Source organism: Salvia splendens, chromosome 6 (assembly GCF_004379255.2).
Source record: "Salvia splendens isolate huo1 chromosome 6, SspV2, whole genome shotgun sequence".
NCBI lineage: Eukaryota > Viridiplantae > Streptophyta > Magnoliopsida > Lamiales > Lamiaceae > Salvia > Salvia splendens.
In genome coordinates, this window is record NC_056037.1 from 14,244,324 (window position 1) to 14,263,309 (window position 18,986).

Sequence of the window (18,986 nt, forward strand, 5' to 3'; positions counted from 1 at the left end):
AATATTAGCTGCTTTGAGACGCATCTAATTTAATTCCCTCACGTCATATCAAAATTTCATTGTTGCTTCGGAATATACTCCTATAGTCGAATTAGCTTTGGAGATGTGTTGAAGTAAACATTATTCGAGTTTCAAAAGAAAGAGGTCGATTTTCTTAATAAATAATGTGAATGGTTTTCAACTTTGTAGTGCACAGTATTGCATCTACTGCAATTGCCATTCATCATTTTAATTTAAATAAAACGCAATTTGCTACAAATACCGTGCAAATTTCAAGTCATTCTGACAAAGAAGTATTACGCAATATCCGAATAACTTGGAATTCGCACGGATAAGGGGGCGAAAATTTCAAGTCAATGTTACACTGATACGAGTATATACACATAATATCTCTATTATTTAATATATAATTGATTTAACACATCTTTTCTATTTATTGGTCATTAAGTTAGGTTAATTCTATTATAAATATGCGCATTTGTTATCTTTTGGATTATATATTGAAGAAATATAATTTATCTTTTATTGTCTTTTACTTTTCTGCAATTTACATTTCCCGTCTTTGTTCATCGGTTGCTCGACGGAATTCCTTATGCGAACGGACCCCTTTTATCAGGCGATTCCTTGCTATATACGAGTTTACTCGTATCATCGGGTGCTTTCACCTCGTACTCATGACGGTTACTAGCTCTTCCGTGAGTCTCACGGAACCAGTGGGTGTGACATCGCCCTCTTCATCGACGATGGTCGACCCGCCTCAACCGATGGCGGTTATCGCTTCCCAATTGGAGAAATTATCGACTGCCGTATGCGAAATCCAATCCCGTTTGGATTTGCCGGATCATCGCACCAGCGATGCCTCTTTCTTGACCGGGCCTCGACCGACGATGCCGTTCAGTTTCGGGTTTGTGCCGCAGACTAGCGAGCCAGCGGTTTCTTTTCCCACGTCGGGTTTCCAGTTCCGTTCACCGCCTTTATTTGGCGCCGGCTTCACGTCCCTTCCGCTGACCTTGGGGTCTCATTACGCCACCACTGTGACACCAACTTCCGCTTCCGCGATCCAACACCCGCTGTTTGGACAATCGGGGATGATGGATTCGACGGTGAGTGCGATTTGCATGCATTTTCGTCAGCTCAGCCTTGGCAGTACCCGAGCCTGACTGCCCCTCCTCAGGACCGCATCCCCCTGCAGCGGCCTCAAACGGTGAACCCTTTGTCTTGTTGGGGCCCACCGCCTCAACGCCCTCTTTTCAGGGGCTTTTAACCAAGACTTCCAGTCCTCCAGAGTGAAGATGGAGGCACCACGATTCGAAACAACATCATGACATCATGATAAAAAAATGTACTCAATAGAGTAACTGTGTTGTTAAGAGTGATTTTTTTTTCTTCTTTATTGTGGAGACCTATAGACATGCCCAAGGTTTACTGAACCGAACCGGCGGTTGAAACTGTAATCGCCGAACCGAAACCTTCAATTTTTGAATCATGGTTCGGTTCAGGTTCAAAAGTTTTCGAGTTGATTCCGGGCGGTTCCAAACCGGAACCGCGAACAACCGTCGGAAAACCTTGAAACCATGCCGGAACCGCAAAAAACCGACAACAACTCTCGAAAAACCTTGAAACCAAACCGGAACCGCATTCGAAACCGTAAAAAACCGTTGGAAAACCGCCGGTTCGGAACCGAAACCGAAACCGGCGGTTTTGGAACCAGAACGGTAACCACGAAACACCCTAGCGGTTCGGTTCCGGTTCAACAATTTCCAAAACCGAAACCGACGGTTCCGAACTGTAACCGCCGGTTCCGGAATTGTGGGCACCTCTTCAGACCTATATAAATGTTGTAATTAACATCACACACTTTAATACTAAAATACTACTGTATCATACAAATTAATATACAATATTTAATATACAACTACTGTATCATATAAATTAATATACAATATTTAATATACAACTAAAAATATTAGGAGATAATGATCGCAGTAAAAAAATAAAATAATAAACTATACAAAATAAATAAAAAAACACATATATATAAAAACATGACATCTCACATTTCAATTTCAACATTCACGTACGCTCCATGTATTCACAATATTTCAGAACAACCCACCCAGTAAACTCAACTATAATTTGGTAATAGAGGATCTCATTAGGTTAACTTTCCCACCAACAACTATGTTGGTTAATGCTTACTCTGTCATATGTGGTTGCTGACTTCCCTAACCGGTCCTCTCACTTAATTTTTGGGTTTTGTTTCAGACCAAGTATTTCATCTCACTTAATTTTTAGGTTTTGTTTTACACCAAGTATTTTCGTGGCCGAGTTTCAAACCCACCAAAATCATATTTTCATTCGATTCCACCTTAATAGATACGTATCATTTTCTGCACTTGTTTTTAAAAAATAATATAAATAACTAATTAAGGTGGAGAAAAGGTAAATTAAAGAGAGAATAATGTAGAGTAAAGTGAGCGAGAAAATAATGTAGATCATTTATTCTTTCACTTTAGCTATTTATTTATTAGTATTGTTTTTTCTAAACGAGTGCAGAAAATGAAACGCCCCTGTTAACATGAAAGTACTAATCATTAATTCATAATATCATTAAACAGATGATCAGTTTCACTAACATTACATCAAACAGTAGTAATAATCAATTTTATAACCATATGAGATTGTATTATAAGGAGAATGTATATAAATAATTGATAAGAACATGTACATATAACTATTCCCATATTATCTCAATCAAATTACAGGAAATAGCAAAAGAATCACCACAGTGTACACTTAAAATAGCCACGTAATCAATAATTAATCAATCAATCTCACAAATAATCAATCAAGCAAATGCGCCGCAGCCGGTCCTGCCCCGGTAGGTCAGGAAGACCTGGGCTGCGGCGTAGTGGGCCAGGGCCCCCATGACCACAAAGACATGGAAGATCTGGTGGCTGTGGCCGGCCAGGTCAAATAGACCTGGTCGCCATCGCTCAGGGATCCGGGCGACATAGAAAAGCGTCCCAAGTAGATAGGAGGCCGCCATGGCGGACTCGTAGGCCAGGATGAGGTCGCGGTGGGGGTCCCCCCAGTTGATGACGAGGGCATGGAGGGCCGGGAAGAGGCCGAAGAGGCCCATGGAGACGAAGAGGAGGGCTCGGAGGGGGCGGTACCTTGGAGTGGAGAGGGACGGGGAGAGGAGCGCCGCGATGGTGCACAGCCCCATTGCGGAGATCCCTGTGAGGTAGATGAGCTGCCACCGCGGGCTGCATTGGAAGATGTAGTAGATCGGGGGGAAGAAGGAGGTGATGATCATCACCGCGATGCCCACGTAGTCCAGGCGGAGGAGCTGGAGGCTGAGGCGGCGCGAGTGGCACGAGAAGAGGTGGCACACGCTGCTGCACAGGAGGCACATCATTGATCCGCACAGGAACACGTAGAACGGCCACCGCGTCTCCGGTGATGCCCCGCTCGCTTCGAGGAGGCTTGATTCTATTTCTTGGAGAATGAATAATGAGTCATCGCTCACCGCTGACAGCTTCTTCGATGCGTTGGCTTCTGCACTCGATGGAAACTGTCTGCATAAACAAGACAGAACAGTCTGTGTGTGAGTTGGCCTAATGATAGAGTATAATACGTAAGGCAAAGGTCTCAGATTCGAGTTCATTTCCAATTAAAAAAAAGAGGCATAATTAATTATGATCAGTTTTTGAAATCTTACTCAGAAATCATGGCAATGAAATCTGCCACATGAGGCACATGGATTACATTGGCTATTGTCAATCCCATAAATAACAAGAATCCCAGTAAATGCCTGAAAAAAAAGATTCAAAATTAATGCAAATAATAAGGCCATGGAATTATCAATTTATCATCATCAAGAAATTGTGAAATTTGAGAAATCGATTGAGACTTACGTCCAAACATTAAGTGTCTCATTATGCCACCTAAAAAGGCTGAAGAGGGCTTCCTTGAGGGGCCAATTAGCCCTATAATAATCCAAGATATATTCATTATCCTTCATGTAATCCGGGAGCTCGTTGAATGATAAAAGCCTGTATTTCTTCCCATCATCATCGATCCTCTTATTCGTCTTCGCCTTCTTCAATGTCTTTGGCTCTATCACTTCTTTCGATTCACTCAAGAGAAAAATCTTCTGATTCTTGTCGTGATCCATCTGGATTTTCTTCCTCCTCCAAACAGTGATCATGCTGGTTTTATCATGCACGGTGCAATCTTGATGAGTTTAGCACTAAATCTGAAACCCTAGCTTTGATCGATTTTGTGTTTTTGCAATAGTATTTCGGATGTGGGATTGGAAATTTTGGATTGGAGAATATTGGGAGAGAATAGTGTGTGTGTGTGTGTGTGTGTGGAGAAGAGAGTAATGAGCAACTGACTGCACCAACAACCCAAATATATAAAGGGTTGCTTGCTTCAATTATTTGACTGTACCAAGAGTTAGGTTTTCACGTATGGGTAGGTTATCAATAACTTCTCCATGCCTTATTCATTTCATTTTTTGTGGACATACATACATGTATTATCTCAAACGACATTAATTAGACGTATATTGTTATGTAATTATAATATATACTTCAATTCTCTGTATTTTTGGATTGTGTAAATTTATTAGTTTAGTGTAATAGTGTTTGATTTAAATTGGTACCCTTGTATTCCACCCTGGTATATTGGGAGGAAAATTTGTTAAGTGATTGGTTTTCTTTAATCAGGTACAATAACATTTTATATATAGAATGATAATGCATTAATATGTAAAAATAACTGTTGCAGTAAGGAGGCGTTTTTATTGCAGAGTTTGATAAATTTGCAGTCCTCCAAGATTATGTTAATTAATAAAAAAAAGTAATTAATGCCACTATGAAAAAGTCTGTGGTTGATTATATTGGGAGACTTTCGGCCTTAATCCGCAAGCCCGGTCGAGCAGGATTAGTCGGATTCCGTCAAAAGGTGGATTCGATACACCTGTGGTTAAACCAAAAAAGATGTTTATATTTATTAATGAAAGAATGAGAACACTTTTTGTTGTCCTAATTACTACCAAAGATATTATAGGACACCTACCATGTTATTCTTTTTCCTTATAGCACTAGATGATGTACTAGTATTTTACTAATTTTATCGATGAATTGTCATACCTATTAGTGTATATAAAGATTTCTTAGAGAGTTGTCGATGTAAGGCTAGGTGTTGAGCTAGCATATATAGATCTCAATTCTCAACCGGTTAATAATATTAAAAAATATATATACATATGATAGATTAAACATTATAAGTTTAAGGAAAAAATATATAATTATAAGGTATATATTCTCTTAAGATGCCAATCGGAAACACTAAACGGCCCTATTAAACTATTTTTTTACTAGCATAATATTATCGAAATATTGGTTTGTCTTTGAAATATTGGTTTTTGATAAGGGTCACGATGCCGGAGACGATAAACAAGAAGTCCCGGGAGGCGGAATCCCGTCGACAACTCAAGGTTTAAACGAAGTACTAAAATAAAAAAAGAAAGAAGCGTAAATTCATATATTCATTCATTGATGGAAGAGAATCACAATAGCCCTATTTATAATACTAATACTAACTTAATGAGCAAGAAAATAGATATCATAAAGATACGGTAAATCAAAATAACTAATTAATAAAGATATGAGGATCTTCAAATGGATATGCACGTATCAACTCCCCCACGGTTAAAATCCACCTTGTCCTCAAGGTGGAAACCACGACAAATCGAAGAATGTGGCCAACAAAAGCTCTGGCGAGGTATCCCCTCCTGGATCAAATGTATAGTGGTAGGAAACATATAGATCATGCTGCAACCGGTCACCAACGCCATTTTTTTGGAACTTGTGGTTCTCTTTTAAACCACATTTTGCCATTATCACCACCATTATTTTCAGAAGTGGTCTCTTCTGCAATATCAACTTCTCTTCTTCTTCTTGAGCAACCCATCCAGAAACCCGGCGTCCAGAAACCCGGCGGTCTTCCTTGGATCCAGAAAAGAGTTTTTCCTCCTCGTCCATGAGATGCATTACAAAAACATCACAAGACTTCTTTGGTGTTTTGTCAGTTTTGGCGCATGTTTCAACCACCGCCTCTGCATCATCCTGAGACTCACCAATAACCTTTGTAACAAGATATTCTTCTTCTTCTTCTTCTTCTTCATTCAATACAAAGTAGGCTGGTGGCGGAATTGCAGTATCAGCGGCCATCGACACTATGGTTGAGTGGCAAAGACTCGTCGGATGGAGCAGAGGCTGCAGCACAGCAACTGGCTGTCCGTGGCAGTTTTGGCTTTCTGTTGTCGCTTTCGGGGAAATTGTCGAGGCTATAAATGTCGGGGTTGAGCTCGGGACGTTTTGTTGTGGCATATCAAACCAAAAAGAAGATTCACGGAGCTGTGGTTGCTGCGGAACAGCAGCGGGCAACGACACTGCTGAGTGGTGGTTAATCGGTGGAGAAAACACCGTGCAATCAAGCTGCCAAGGTTGTGCGGCGATGTACAGCGCGGCTGCGTCTGGTGGATCAGGTTCGGGCCGGAGTGGAGGGAGCGTGCCTGCTGCCCTACGCTCATGCTCAATCAATCGGGTCTCGAGTCGGGCGAACCTAGTGAGAATATTCTCCAGCATTGCGGCTGTTGAATTTCCCGGGGCGTGCGTCGCTATTGTGGTGCACGGCCTGAACAAGGACTCCATTCTCCCCATTCCGAGATAGACTTCGTCCATGAACGAAGATTGGAGGATGAGAACGAGATGAAAGCATCAGTTGATAAGGGTATTTCCCTTATCACGATGCCGGAGACGATAAACAAGAAGTCCCGGGAGGCGGAATCCCGTCGACAACTCAAGGTTTAAACGAAGTACTAAAATAAAAAAAGAAAGAAGCGTAAATTCATATATTCATTCATTGATGGAAGAGAATCACAATAGCCCTATTTATAATACTAATACTAACTTAATGAGCAAGAAAATAGATATCATAAAGATACGGTAAATCAAAATAACTAATTAATAAAGATATGAGGATCTTCAAATGGATATGCACGTATCAGTTTTACAATGATAAGAAGTGAAAAATTGGTTTACCTTCGAAATATTTTGTCGAAGGAGTAAAAATATGTTGAGTGTTTGTTTTGTAATGGGATTGCTTTGAGGGCCATGGTAGTTAAACTTAAATTATAAAAGAAAAAACTAAAATATATGCATTGCTTATCTTTTTCATCACTCGAACTCGAAGTTTAGCTGAAGAAAGGTTTAGATGTTACATTTTGCAAAAAAATGAGTTTCCCTTACGAAACTCCAAATTAAGCCATGAATCACAATTTCTTGCACACATAAATAACCACATGTATAAAACTTCCAATCCAGTTCCTTCCATCTCGGTAAAATGGAATTTATATTAGTGTTATATACGTAAAGACAATCATATATACATCTATTTTACTAACCGCCAAGGCCCCAACTACTTTTTATTGGTTTCTGCAGAACAGGTAAAATTGAAAACTCATCATTGACAAGTTAAATAAAAACAAAATGCCTAGTGCTAAATCAATTTTGCTAAAGGAATGAGATGGGATCCTCTGCTGTGGTGGGTAGGTAGCACAGCAGGGATTGCTGCTCCTCAAAAAAAAAAATTTATATTAATTTTTTTTTAATAATTCAAATTTATTATTAAAAATTTGTATGTGAGAGGGCAACAGCCCCTGCTGTGCTCCCCATCACAGCACGAGATCCCATCCCCTAAAGGAATAGTGGTAAGCGCTTGACCAATTGTTTGCATTTCTAATTAAAATAACATAAATATTTACATTAATTGTTTGTATTTCTAATTAAAGTAACATAATTATTTACATTAATTGTTTGTATTTCTAATTAAAATAACATATTTAATTCCATTAAATGTTTAACTAATTAAGTAATGAGATTGCAAGAGTGATCCCTCAGCCCCATAATATTTTGAGTCTCGATACATCAAAAATTAAATGTGTCTACAGAATGCGACGTGGCAAAACTGTTGGGAGGTGTTAGTTAACTTAGTTATTGCAACATTAACCTATATTAATGTGAATCATTGACTCTCTGCATCAATATAGTATAATAGTATCCCTTCCGTCTCAGTTTAAGAGTAAAATTTAGTTATGACACGAGTTTTAAGAAATTGATGGAGTGTGTAAGGCCATCCGCAACGTTGTCACTTAACCGTCCCTTAAATTACTATTCATGGGTCCCACTGTACTTTTTTACTCCATCTCTTAACTAAGGGACGGAACCTGCAACCCTCCGTCTCTTAACCGTCCCTTAAATTACTATTCATTCAATTTCATTTTTTATTTTTATTTCCAACCAAATTCAATTAAAAAAAACACATAATTAAAATCCTTAAAAAAATGACATAGTTTAAAACACAATTTTATAGAAAATAAAAAAACTACTCCGCCGGCGAATCATCCCCCAGAGGCGGTGGAGGTGCACTGAAGCCGTGAGGAGGCGGAATGCCAAGTTGTGCCGCCATAAACGCAATTCCGTTAAGATAGGCTTGGTATTGGGGAGGCGTCATGCGGGAAGTGTCCGCCATTGTGGCGGTCATGTACATGGACATAAGGGAGTTCGAGGGTCCCCCCGAGCCCGAGCCCGCCTGGCTTGATTCGGCTCGGCTCCTCCTCCCTCTAGCCGCCTTTGGTTCATTTCTCCCTTGCGGCCGACGGCGCCCACGGGAGGACCCACAGGCATCGTCTGCCGGGGCCTCAACCTCCTGCGAGGCAAACTCTTGTGGCCCACTACACGAATCGCCCTCACCAGACCAGTATTGGCCACCCGCCGTGTGCTTCGTGCGCTTCGAGGTCGAGCCCGAGCTGGACCGGACACCACCGGCCCACCTTTCCTCGTCCTTGACGACCTCCCAAACATCGACATATTTGAATTGTTTGCCGGTGTCGTCGAAGTAGACCCGCAAAGCCGACCTTAGAATGTCGACTGGCTCCGCTTTGGTAATGAGCCGCTTCATTCTTGTGGATGGCGCAGAATCGTTTGACCTCTCTGTCGACTCGGTCAAAGTGAACGCGGAGCATCTTATATGTGCGGCGGCGGGACCCCTTCGGCTTAATCTTGTGGTAGGCCTCGGTGACCTTTTCCCAGAAGCACCTCTGGGGTTGTTGATTCCCGACGATGGGATCATACGAGACGCTGATCCAGGCGTTGTACACCGCCAGCATTTCTTTGGGGCCGTACGGATGCCGGCCTAGATCCTCCACCTCCTCCTCGTCCGCCTCCACCTCCGCCCTGTAGCTTCCACCGCCTCGGCCTCCTCCCCCGCCTCGTCCTTCTTCCGGAGTGGGATCAACGGAATAATCCTCCTGAATCTGGGATAATCCCTGCGAATACCTCGGCGGAGGGATGGGCGTATGCATCCACATCAAAATGGGGTGGCTGGTACCCCCGGCGTCGACGAACCCTGGGTGACCGACGTCGATGAGCCGGAACCACCACCGAGGACATTGTACATGCCCCCCCACTCGCCGAACGCGTTGATGTCGAACCCGCCGGAGCCGCCACCGCCAGAGTTTCCGTCGCCGAATATTTTATGATGAGAGGTTAGATGAAAATTGGAGAGGAAATGAAGATGATTTGGGAAGAATAGATGTGTATTTGTGTGTGAAACGAGGATAAATTAAGAGTATTTATAGAGTAAAAAATATAAAAAAATAAAAAAAAAAATTGAAAAAACGGTAACATAACGGTAATATTACCGTTTTTCATTTTTTATTATTTTATTTAATTCGAAATTTTTAAAAAATGAATTATTGCGTCAGCGTGACGATGCCCACTCGCGGCGTGACGGAACGCGGAACGGGCTGGGGACGAGACGGGAGCTGCAATGCGTCACGCCGTTGTCCCGTCCCTTCGTGACGGAATACGGGCCACCCGCGTGACGCGTTGCGGGTGGCCTAATAAATGAAGTGAGGTAATGGTTGTTAGAGTGTGTAATAAATGAAGTGATGTAGTGGAAAGTGAGACTCTTTTGACTTTTTGTATGTTTAGAATTTTGTTTTATTTTATTTTTATGAAAGTAATGACATTTGAGGGTAAATTTGATGAATAATGGGTTAAATTTTATGTCAAAATATGGTAGATTCTAAATGTGACTCTTAAATTGGGATGGACTTAAATGATAAAATGTGACTCTTAAACTAGGACCGTGGGAGTATTATTTTTTTCAAAATTCATACTATATTAACACGTTGCTTTGTGTCTATGTACAATGTTACATAAGTCAATTCTTGCGCACTACTAGTATTTTAATAAATTACGCGACTTCATAAATGAAATCAGACTGAGGAATTGTTTTTGGATAATGTTTTTGAGAAAAAGGACAAATATATTTGATATTTACACCAAGGTTAGCTAAATTTATAATGTATTTTTAGGTCTAATTAAGCTCATAATATTTATAATTCTTAGTATATATTCACGTCCTTCTTCTTCTACTACTACTACTACTCCAAATTAAGGTTAAATTATATTTTTACTTTTCATCAAATTATTTAAAGCTCTCTGTGATTATTTTATGAAAGATTTCATATAATTTTTTGTAGTATTCACACGGGACCAGCTAAAATTAATTGTTACTATGGTATTTCATCTATATATTGTTTTTTTTGTTTTAATAATTTTGATGTAATTTTTCATTTTATTATTAATTTTCTCTTTTCTCATTTTTTTTCTTCTAATTTTTACTCTCTACACTAATTTTTTTCACTCTTTTTCTCAACCTTGCCTCTAAACTCCTCCTTATTCTGACATACAAAAAAGTGCATTTTTAAATTTTTTACTATTCAACGAAATCTTCCAAATTAAACTTTTATATTGTTTGAGCAGAGTATCCCAAAAACATAAATAAAGTAGTCAATACACACAACATAAATTTATAGCTACGAAAACAAAAAAAACTCGAATGATATTAACGGTACATGTAATTACACTTGAGGATTCCTACTTAGAACACTATCAAAAAGAATTTCATCATAGGAGTAGATTTCTTCTTTGAATGAGCGAAAATATACACGAAGGTTAGATAGATAATCTATATTTGCTAATAAATGATCCATGATATATACTCGTAGCATTAGATTGGATACGGTATACGGTGTGACATTTTTTTACAGGTTATGATAGGGACTCCAACCAACGGACATCTCTATCAGGCAACCCCGAGGGGTCGACCAACGAACGCAGCAGATGCCAAGGAAAGCACGAGGGAAGAAGAACCTAAAGCCAAGAGAGTTGGCAGTGCTAAGGGACAAGCGAGCAGACCACAAGGTTCAGGACGTCCGAAGCGCAACTCGCTAAGGCCCAGCAAGTACCAAGGATTATGTTACGGGCTAGTTAGAGTTTAGTTTTATTATTTTTGGTTATTTCTTTTTGAGCACGTTTTCATTCCTTTTTGGCATAGGATTAGTATTTTATTCTCAAAGGATCGAGCATCCACAATAACGGATATTAGGTAGGACATCAGGTAGGACTAGTTGGATGTCCGTGGAGGTATTCGTCGCAATATAGGACGTCCCGAAGACGGATGAGCGCTTGTCCACGCCTAAACCGGACGTCCGTGCTCTTATCCGCTATTGCGCGGACAAGAGCACGTGAGTCCCGATTTTTATTTTTTATTTTTATTTTTTTATTTATACTCAATATTTACAATTCATTGAACTTCATTTTTTGTATATTTGATAAGCACCAACAATTAAAATGAATTAATTGTATTTTTCAATTTGTTTTATTGGCTAGAGCGTCGGCTAGTCCTAGTGCTAGGCTATTATTGTGCAGTGAGATGTCTTAGTGACGTGGCATAAAGTGTTTTTAGGATGTCCTAGTGCTAGGCTATTGGGACGTCTGCCTATTGTGGATACTCTGAGGTTATAAAAATCATTGAGAAATAAAGAACTTATTTTACTTCTCAAATTCCGTCAAAATCCTAGCACTTCAACTAGGAGATCTTGCCTCTTCTTTACTAACAATCTATGCGTGCTCTACAAATCCATCGATAGAGAACTCAAGCTCTATCAGGTTATCATAGTATCTTCCTCATTCTAATAGACGCATAATAATTAGCATTTTCTTCGTCCCATCGAGTGAAACGATTCTTTTAAGCACTCGTTTTAGGAAATTGATACTCCTTCGGTCCAAAGAAAAGTGAGACGCTTCTTTTTCGCGCTCGTTTTGAAAATTATACTCCCCCAATTTACTAAAAATAAAAACTCATTCCTTTTTAATTCAAGTCTTTTAAAAATAAAAACTTTCCATTTTACGAAACAGACAGTGTGCCCTTATCTCAAATATTGTAGTTGATTCTTTTTGCAAATGCAATAAACGTATACTTAAAAAAACATATGAATATAGAAGTACAAAGATGTATGAAGAGGTAAGATATTTATTTCCCAATCATGTGCAAAAGTTTAGTCAAACTTGGAAATGAAAAGATTGATCTGAAAACTACAGCTCTTATAAGTCTAAAGACCATTTTTTGTTCCTACATTTGGTTCAAAAATCTTTTCGATCCCTTACATCAAATTTGTGACCTTTTGGTTCCAAACAATATATTTTGGTCCCAAGTTAACCTTTTCCGTTAAAATTAACGGTCACACGTGTTTGACCAAATTAATAACTTAATTATAATTTAATTAACTTAATTAATTTTTATTCTAAATTAAATATAAAAAATAGTACTACTTTTACTTTAACTAAAGTAACATTTACTGGCCTTTAAAAATAAAAATAACATTTACGAGACAATACTTTTTTTAACCTTCCCGAAAATTAACCAATATTCCATGTTATTTTTGGGTGAAGTCTTGTAAATGTTATTAGATTATAATTAAGTTAATTTTTAATTTTAAGTAAATTTAGAATACTAATTAATTAAGCTAATTAGATTATAATTAAGTTTATTTTTTATTTTAAGTAAATTTCTTTTAAATTTATTAATTTTTATTTAAATAAAAAATATTTTAACAAATTTTAATATTGAATTAATGTTAATTAGTTTATAATTAAATGATTAATTGTCAAACACGTTTGACCGTTAGTTTTAACGGAAAAGGTAACTTTGGACCAAAACATATTGTTTGAGACAAAAAGTCATAAACTTAAATGTAAGGGACCAAAAAGACATTTAGGACAAATGCATGGGACCAAAAATAGACTTCTTTAGGGCATCCGCAACGGGTGGCGTGGCCGGCCAGCGTTTCGTTCCTCCGCGGAGAAACGCGTTGCAGCCTGCCGTTCCGTCCCCATCCCGTTCCTAGCTCGTCCCGTGGACCGTGACAGCGAGACCGGCACGCGACGTCTCGCCACGCGCCGAGGCGACATGGCGAGCTCCCAGGCCATGCGTGACACCCACTCGCTAGCCCGCGAGTGGGTTTCGTCACGGTGACGCAATAATTCATTTTTAAAAAAAATTGAATTTAAATAAAATAAAAATTAAATTAAATTTTTTTTTTGCAACGGTAATGTTACCGTTTTTTTCCGTTTTAATTTTAATTTTTTTTAAATCCCTAAACTCTATAAATACTCCTATTTCATACTCATTTCACTCACAAACACACATCTATTCATCTCAAATCCTCTCTATTTCCACCCCAATTTTCATCTCAAATAAACTCTGTTTTTCTTTGACCCCGAATCCCCCGGAAGCTCAACCGCAAGTAGTCCATCTCGAAGTGGTGGCGTGGCCGGCCCGCGTTTCGTTCCTCCGCGGAGAAACGCGTTGCAGCCTGCCGTTCCGTCCCCATCCCGTTCCCAGCTCGTCTCGTGGACCGTGACCGCGAGACCGGCACGCGACGTCTCGCCACGCGCCGAGGCGACATGGCGAGCTCCCAGGCCATGCGTGACACCCACTCGCTAGCCCGCGAGTGGGTTTCGTCACGGTGACGCAATAATTCATTTTTAAAAAAAATTGAATTTAAATAAAATAAAAATTAAATTAAAAATTTTTTTTGCAACGGTAATGTTACCGTTTTTTTTCCGTTTTAATTTTAATTTTTTTTAAATCCCTAAACTCTATAAATACTCCTATTTCATACTCATTTCACTCACAAACACATATCTATTCATCTCAAATCCTCTCTATTTCCACCCCAATTTTCATCTCAAATAAACTCTGTTTTTCTTTGACCCCGAATCCCCCGGAAGCTCAACCGCAAGTAGTCCGCCTCGAAGTGGAGCGCATCCATACAAGAACGGTTATCTATTCGTGCAATGACACGCGACTCTAGCGCCCACACCCAACTCCAAGAGGATCTAATTGAGCACATTTGGGCAAACTTTGGGGGATGAAATTATTAAATTGTGTACTTTTATGTTTTAGGAAACTATTAAATTATGTTGTTTTTACGAATTTTATGTTGTAAGTTTATTTTATTTAATGAAGTGTGTTTTTTATTAATTGAATTTGGTTGGAAATAAAATTAAAAAATGAAATTGAATGAATAGTAATTTAAGAGACGAATAAGGAAGGGTTGCAAGTTCCGTTCTTTAGTTAAGAAATGAAGTTAAAAAGTATAGTGAGACTCGCAAATAGTAGTTTAAGGAACGGTTAATGAACGACGTCGTGGATGGCCTTAGTCCTGGGATAAATATTGATTGAACGGCGTCGCCTATTCAATTGACCAAGAATTTCATCTATGAAGAATGAAGAAATTTCAATGCGCACTGTACCCCATCAAACAAGCTTTGAATATTCTACTCCGAATTTCATGAATAAAAAAGAAAAAGAAAAATATACTACTCCTGAATAACGTCCCACCAATTTTCCGGGAATCTTCCGCATTCGGCCGGTTTATCTAAACTCCCATTTGATTCTGCTTTATCATCATCACTCGATATATTCAAATTGGACATAGAGTGATGCATGTTTGTTGGGAGTATATATATCTTCCGTCGCATCTCTGCTATCAGCCGCTTTTTTCAGGTCTGATCATTTGACTTCAATAAATGCTTGTCCCGCTATTTAATTACTATTGGATTTATTTTTTACGATAAAGTTGCAGTCTTTCTTGGGTCCTTCTACGTTGCGTACTGAATCGAGAGAGCACAGTTTCTGTGATTTCAAAGGTTTATGCTCTGGTGTTGTTTGTGGGTTTGACAGCCTTCATTTACTTCTTTTTAAAGATGATCAATACCAACTAAGCTGCACTTCACTGTATTTTGATAGAGCCCTGATTGTTGGTTTGGTAAAATTCATCTATTTTATGATTTATTTTGGCCATTAAAAACTGTGAACCTGTGCTTATTTATCTGGTTTATTGGTTTCTGCAGCACTTTCCGATGATTTTTCACTTTGGACTTTGGTGTATGTTTGAGAAAAGGAATTTCTAAACCTTAAATGGAGATTTAGTTTGCAATTGAATTATGGCTTCATCTAGCTAGGTTGTAGCCAAGCTTGTGAAGATTCATCTGCTCTGCCCTTCCAAACGAAATGGGACTAGTTTTGCTAACATTGTGCTTGCTTGTGGAATCTGCTGCCTCTGGCTTGTTGGAGCATGAAACGGATTGCGGCAAGTACCATGTTACTAACTCAAATGATCCTAGTCGCCAACTCTTCTATATCAACGACAAATTGGTAGAGCGGTATTTATTCTGCAAGGCTATGCGCGATGATCACGGGAGACAATGCTTTGTTCTCAGAAACAAGTATTGCCGGTCATTAGGTACTACTAGTGTATCAACTTGTACAAATCATATTTGTGGCTTTTCAGGAAAAAACTGAGATTTCAGTATTAATCACCTAGATTTTGTTCTTGTACTTGATACTTTTCCAATCATTTATCTTGCAGAGAAGCTGCCTTTGCTGTCTGGCAGAAAATCCCTCCACGCTGTTGCCAGAGACGGGTATAGTGAGATTGATTCTGATAAAACAACTTCGGGTGGAAAGGATAAATATGACAATCCTGTATTAAAACCGAAAATGCTAGCCATGGCAGCGCCTGCTTTCTTTCTTTTGTGTTGTACTTTAGTCTGTCCGTGCTTTCAGGCAAGGAAAAAGGATTCTGGTCATACTCTCTCCAGGGAACCAAATTCAAGTGAGTTATATCCATCACCAATTCTGTTAAGATGTTTGCAGCCATTTATTATGTTTTTTTTGTTTCTTTTGGATGTGGGGCGATGGCGGTTGCTACATGTTTCCTTCTGATAAGCATATGTTGAATCTTGCTACATGTGTTCTTCTGATAAGCATATGTTGAATCTAAGAAATTTTATCGCATACTTTTCTCTTGATTGTTAACTGTGGTTCTTTTCTTTTCTTTGAAGTTAAATTTGTACATTAAGCTCTGAAATTTGATACCCTTGATTTAATGGTCCAATTATTTGTGTTTTATTGAGTTGTTAGCCTGTATTTGGATGATTACTTTCATCTATTTTATACAACAACGTATGCACATGCTGCGATATCACAGTGGCAGAACTCTTTTTGCGTTTATTCATATTTAAGTTGCAAGCAAGGATCCTGCGTTTCTTTATTTGGTTTTGCTGAAATTGCACTGTTCTTGCAGCTGATGCATTTACATCTTTAGAAATGAATCCTATACTTGAAAAGATTGTTGGCAGCCCACAAAGAGTGCCTCCGAGTCCCTTGAGAGTGCCCCCAAGTCCTTCAAGATTTTCAATGTCTCCGAAACTCAATAGGCTCGGATCTGTTCGTTTAAATATGCACCAAGTTTTGAGGGCGACCCAAAATTTTTCTTCTTTATTAGTAATAGGCGAAGGAGGGTATGGAACTGTTTACAGGGGCAAACTACCAGATGGCCAGGTTGTAGCTATCAAACGAGCAAGAAAGGTATTGGATCAATTTATTTTCATTAGATGCGCAGTTCCGAATACACTGCACCTAACTCTATATTGAAAACCGGGATTGAATAGATCAAAGTGGAGTTTTCATGATGTTAATAACATTATGTTTGTAATCATAATGAGTTATCATTAGTAACGATAAATTTCATTATTTTGATCCTATGTCATGCTTATTCTGGTAAATATGTTTCATTTTGTTGTGGGAATGAGTGCAGGAGCATTTTGAAGCCCTGCGGACTGAGTTCCGAAGTGAAGTCGAACTTCTAGCTAAAATCGAGCATCGCAACCTAGTGAAGCTTCTAGGTTATCTTGAAAAAGGAAACGAACGCCTGATCATCACGGAGTATGTTCCCAACTGTACCCTTAGGGAGTATTTAGACGGTAAAACCTCTAGACTTGGGGAAATGTCAATTCTTTGCTTGTTATGTGATGTTAAATACACAATGTTTGTGTGATGTTTCTGGTAGGTAACAAGGGAAAGATATTAGATTTCAATCAGCGACTCGGGATTGCCATCGATGTTGCTCATGGCTTAACGTATCTCCATCTATATGCCGGTAACAGCTCAAATTCTACATACTAGATTTAACAGCTTTGAATATGTAAATTAATTTGGATTTACTTTCTGGTGCTGCTATGTCGTACTCGTATGTGTTAGTTTTGTTTGCTTCGGTATCTAGTTGATTTGATTGTATGGAGGTTTCGATGGCTGATGATGTTAACGATTTTGCAGAGAAGCAGATAATCCACAGGGACGTTAAGTCCTCAAACATTCTTCTGACGGAGAGCTTGAGAGCCAAAGTCGCGGATTTTGGATTTGCCAAGCTGGGAGACGACATGGAGAAAACTCACGTATCGACCAAAGTAAAAGGGACAGTGGGTTACCTCGATCCCGAGTATATGAAGACATATCAACTTACGACAAAGAGCGACGTGTACTCATTCGGGATACTGCTTATAGAGATATTAACCGGGCGCCGGCCCGTGGACCCCAAAGGAGCGCCAGATGAGAGGGTGACGGTGAAATGGGTAAGTTTGTGTCCGGAGTCAGCTTATTTTGGATTGGTGAACCGTAATTGGGACCATACGGTCCGGTTGGTGATGCAGGTTTTTCGCAAGTACAACGAGGGGAGATTCCGGGAGATGGTGGATCCTCTGCTACATGAGAAGATAGGCAAGGAGATATTGGGGAAGATGTTTGGTTTGGCTATCCAATGCGCTGCGCCGACGCGAGCGGATCGGCCGGATATGAAAGCCGTGGGAGAGCAGTTGTGGGGGATTAGAATGGACTACAACAGCAAGCCTAGTCAATTCTAGCTTGATTTATCGAGTCAAGCCTCGAGCTTTTTTTAAAAAAATATTTGGAAATTCTTAACTTCATCAACCCACACTGAGATTTTTAAATTTATTATTTAAAATATTAATTATTAAGCTCATCCAAGTGACCTTCTGTTTTGACGGTTTTAATCTAAATTTATTCAAAATTTCAAATTATATTCATTGCCCAACTGATTATCATTTTTTATCATCTAAAACTTCAAAACCTCATCTAAATATCTCATTCAATCCACAAATTTTTCATATTAAAACCCCCTATCTTTCACTCTTCCGAAACATTTTTTTTCTTTAATTCAAGCATGACCTTTGATGGTAACAATTTATCTGATGAAGAATTGGATTATTTGATTGCCTACGTCAAGAGTTGGGAGTCATCTCATAATTCCATCGCTATGATCAACTCATGGAAGATCTAACCGAAATTAATTGGGCAAAATTCTGCGATCATTATTAGTGTTTCGATTTTAGATTATACTAGTATTTTATTGCTTGCAATAAATTGTAATTTTAGAATTCAATAAAATGTCATTTTTGCGATTTTAATATCATGTTTAATTTAAACTATATTGGTTGAAAATAAAATAAAGTACTGAAACACATGTATAGTAAAGTAGTGGGATGTGGGATGTACTATTTTTTGAGATAAAAAGTGATGTGATACCATGAATAATGTTGTACTAGAATAATGGATTTTATGTAATTAATGGCTTTAAAGTTCTAGTTAGTTAATTAGTTGCAAAAAATATTTATTAGTATTTCCTTATTTACAAT

The 18,986-nt window shown here is 38.8% G+C and overlaps 2 protein-coding genes across 6 annotated transcripts; one reads left to right on the plus strand and one right to left on the minus strand.

Annotated features, from left to right (window-relative positions):
* Positions 1-2,704: 2,704 nt before the first annotated feature.
* LOC121807258 (heptahelical transmembrane protein 1-like) lies at positions 2,705-4,368 on the minus strand. The gene is made up of 3 exons (XM_042207476.1): positions 3,921-4,368; positions 3,725-3,817; positions 2,705-3,581 (listed from the first exon to the last, which is right to left on the minus strand). Exons 1-3 carry the CDS (start codon positions 4,211-4,213, stop codon positions 2,849-2,851), a joined length of 1,119 nt encoding a protein of 372 aa, XP_042063410.1. The 5' UTR covers positions 4,214-4,368; the 3' UTR covers positions 2,705-2,848.
* Positions 4,369-14,725: 10,357 nt separating this feature from the next.
* On the plus strand, positions 14,726-18,313 carry LOC121810039 (calmodulin-binding receptor-like cytoplasmic kinase 3). 5 transcript variants are annotated; one of them, XM_042210934.1, is made up of 8 exons: positions 14,726-14,997; positions 15,456-15,736; positions 15,863-16,108; positions 16,580-16,863; positions 17,093-17,258; positions 17,345-17,434; positions 17,611-17,906; positions 17,985-18,313. In XM_042210934.1, exons 2-8 carry the CDS (start codon positions 15,505-15,507, stop codon positions 18,192-18,194), a joined length of 1,524 nt encoding a protein of 507 aa, XP_042066868.1. In that variant the 5' UTR covers positions 14,726-14,997; positions 15,456-15,504; the 3' UTR covers positions 18,195-18,313. The 5 variants fall into 5 exon arrangements, with proteins under 5 accessions (XP_042066868.1, XP_042066864.1, XP_042066866.1 ...); XM_042210930.1 differs by having other exon boundaries at positions 14,727-15,259; positions 15,345-15,736; XM_042210932.1 differs by having other exon boundaries at positions 14,727-14,997; positions 15,071-15,736.
* The last annotated feature ends 673 nt before the right edge of the window (positions 18,314-18,986 follow it).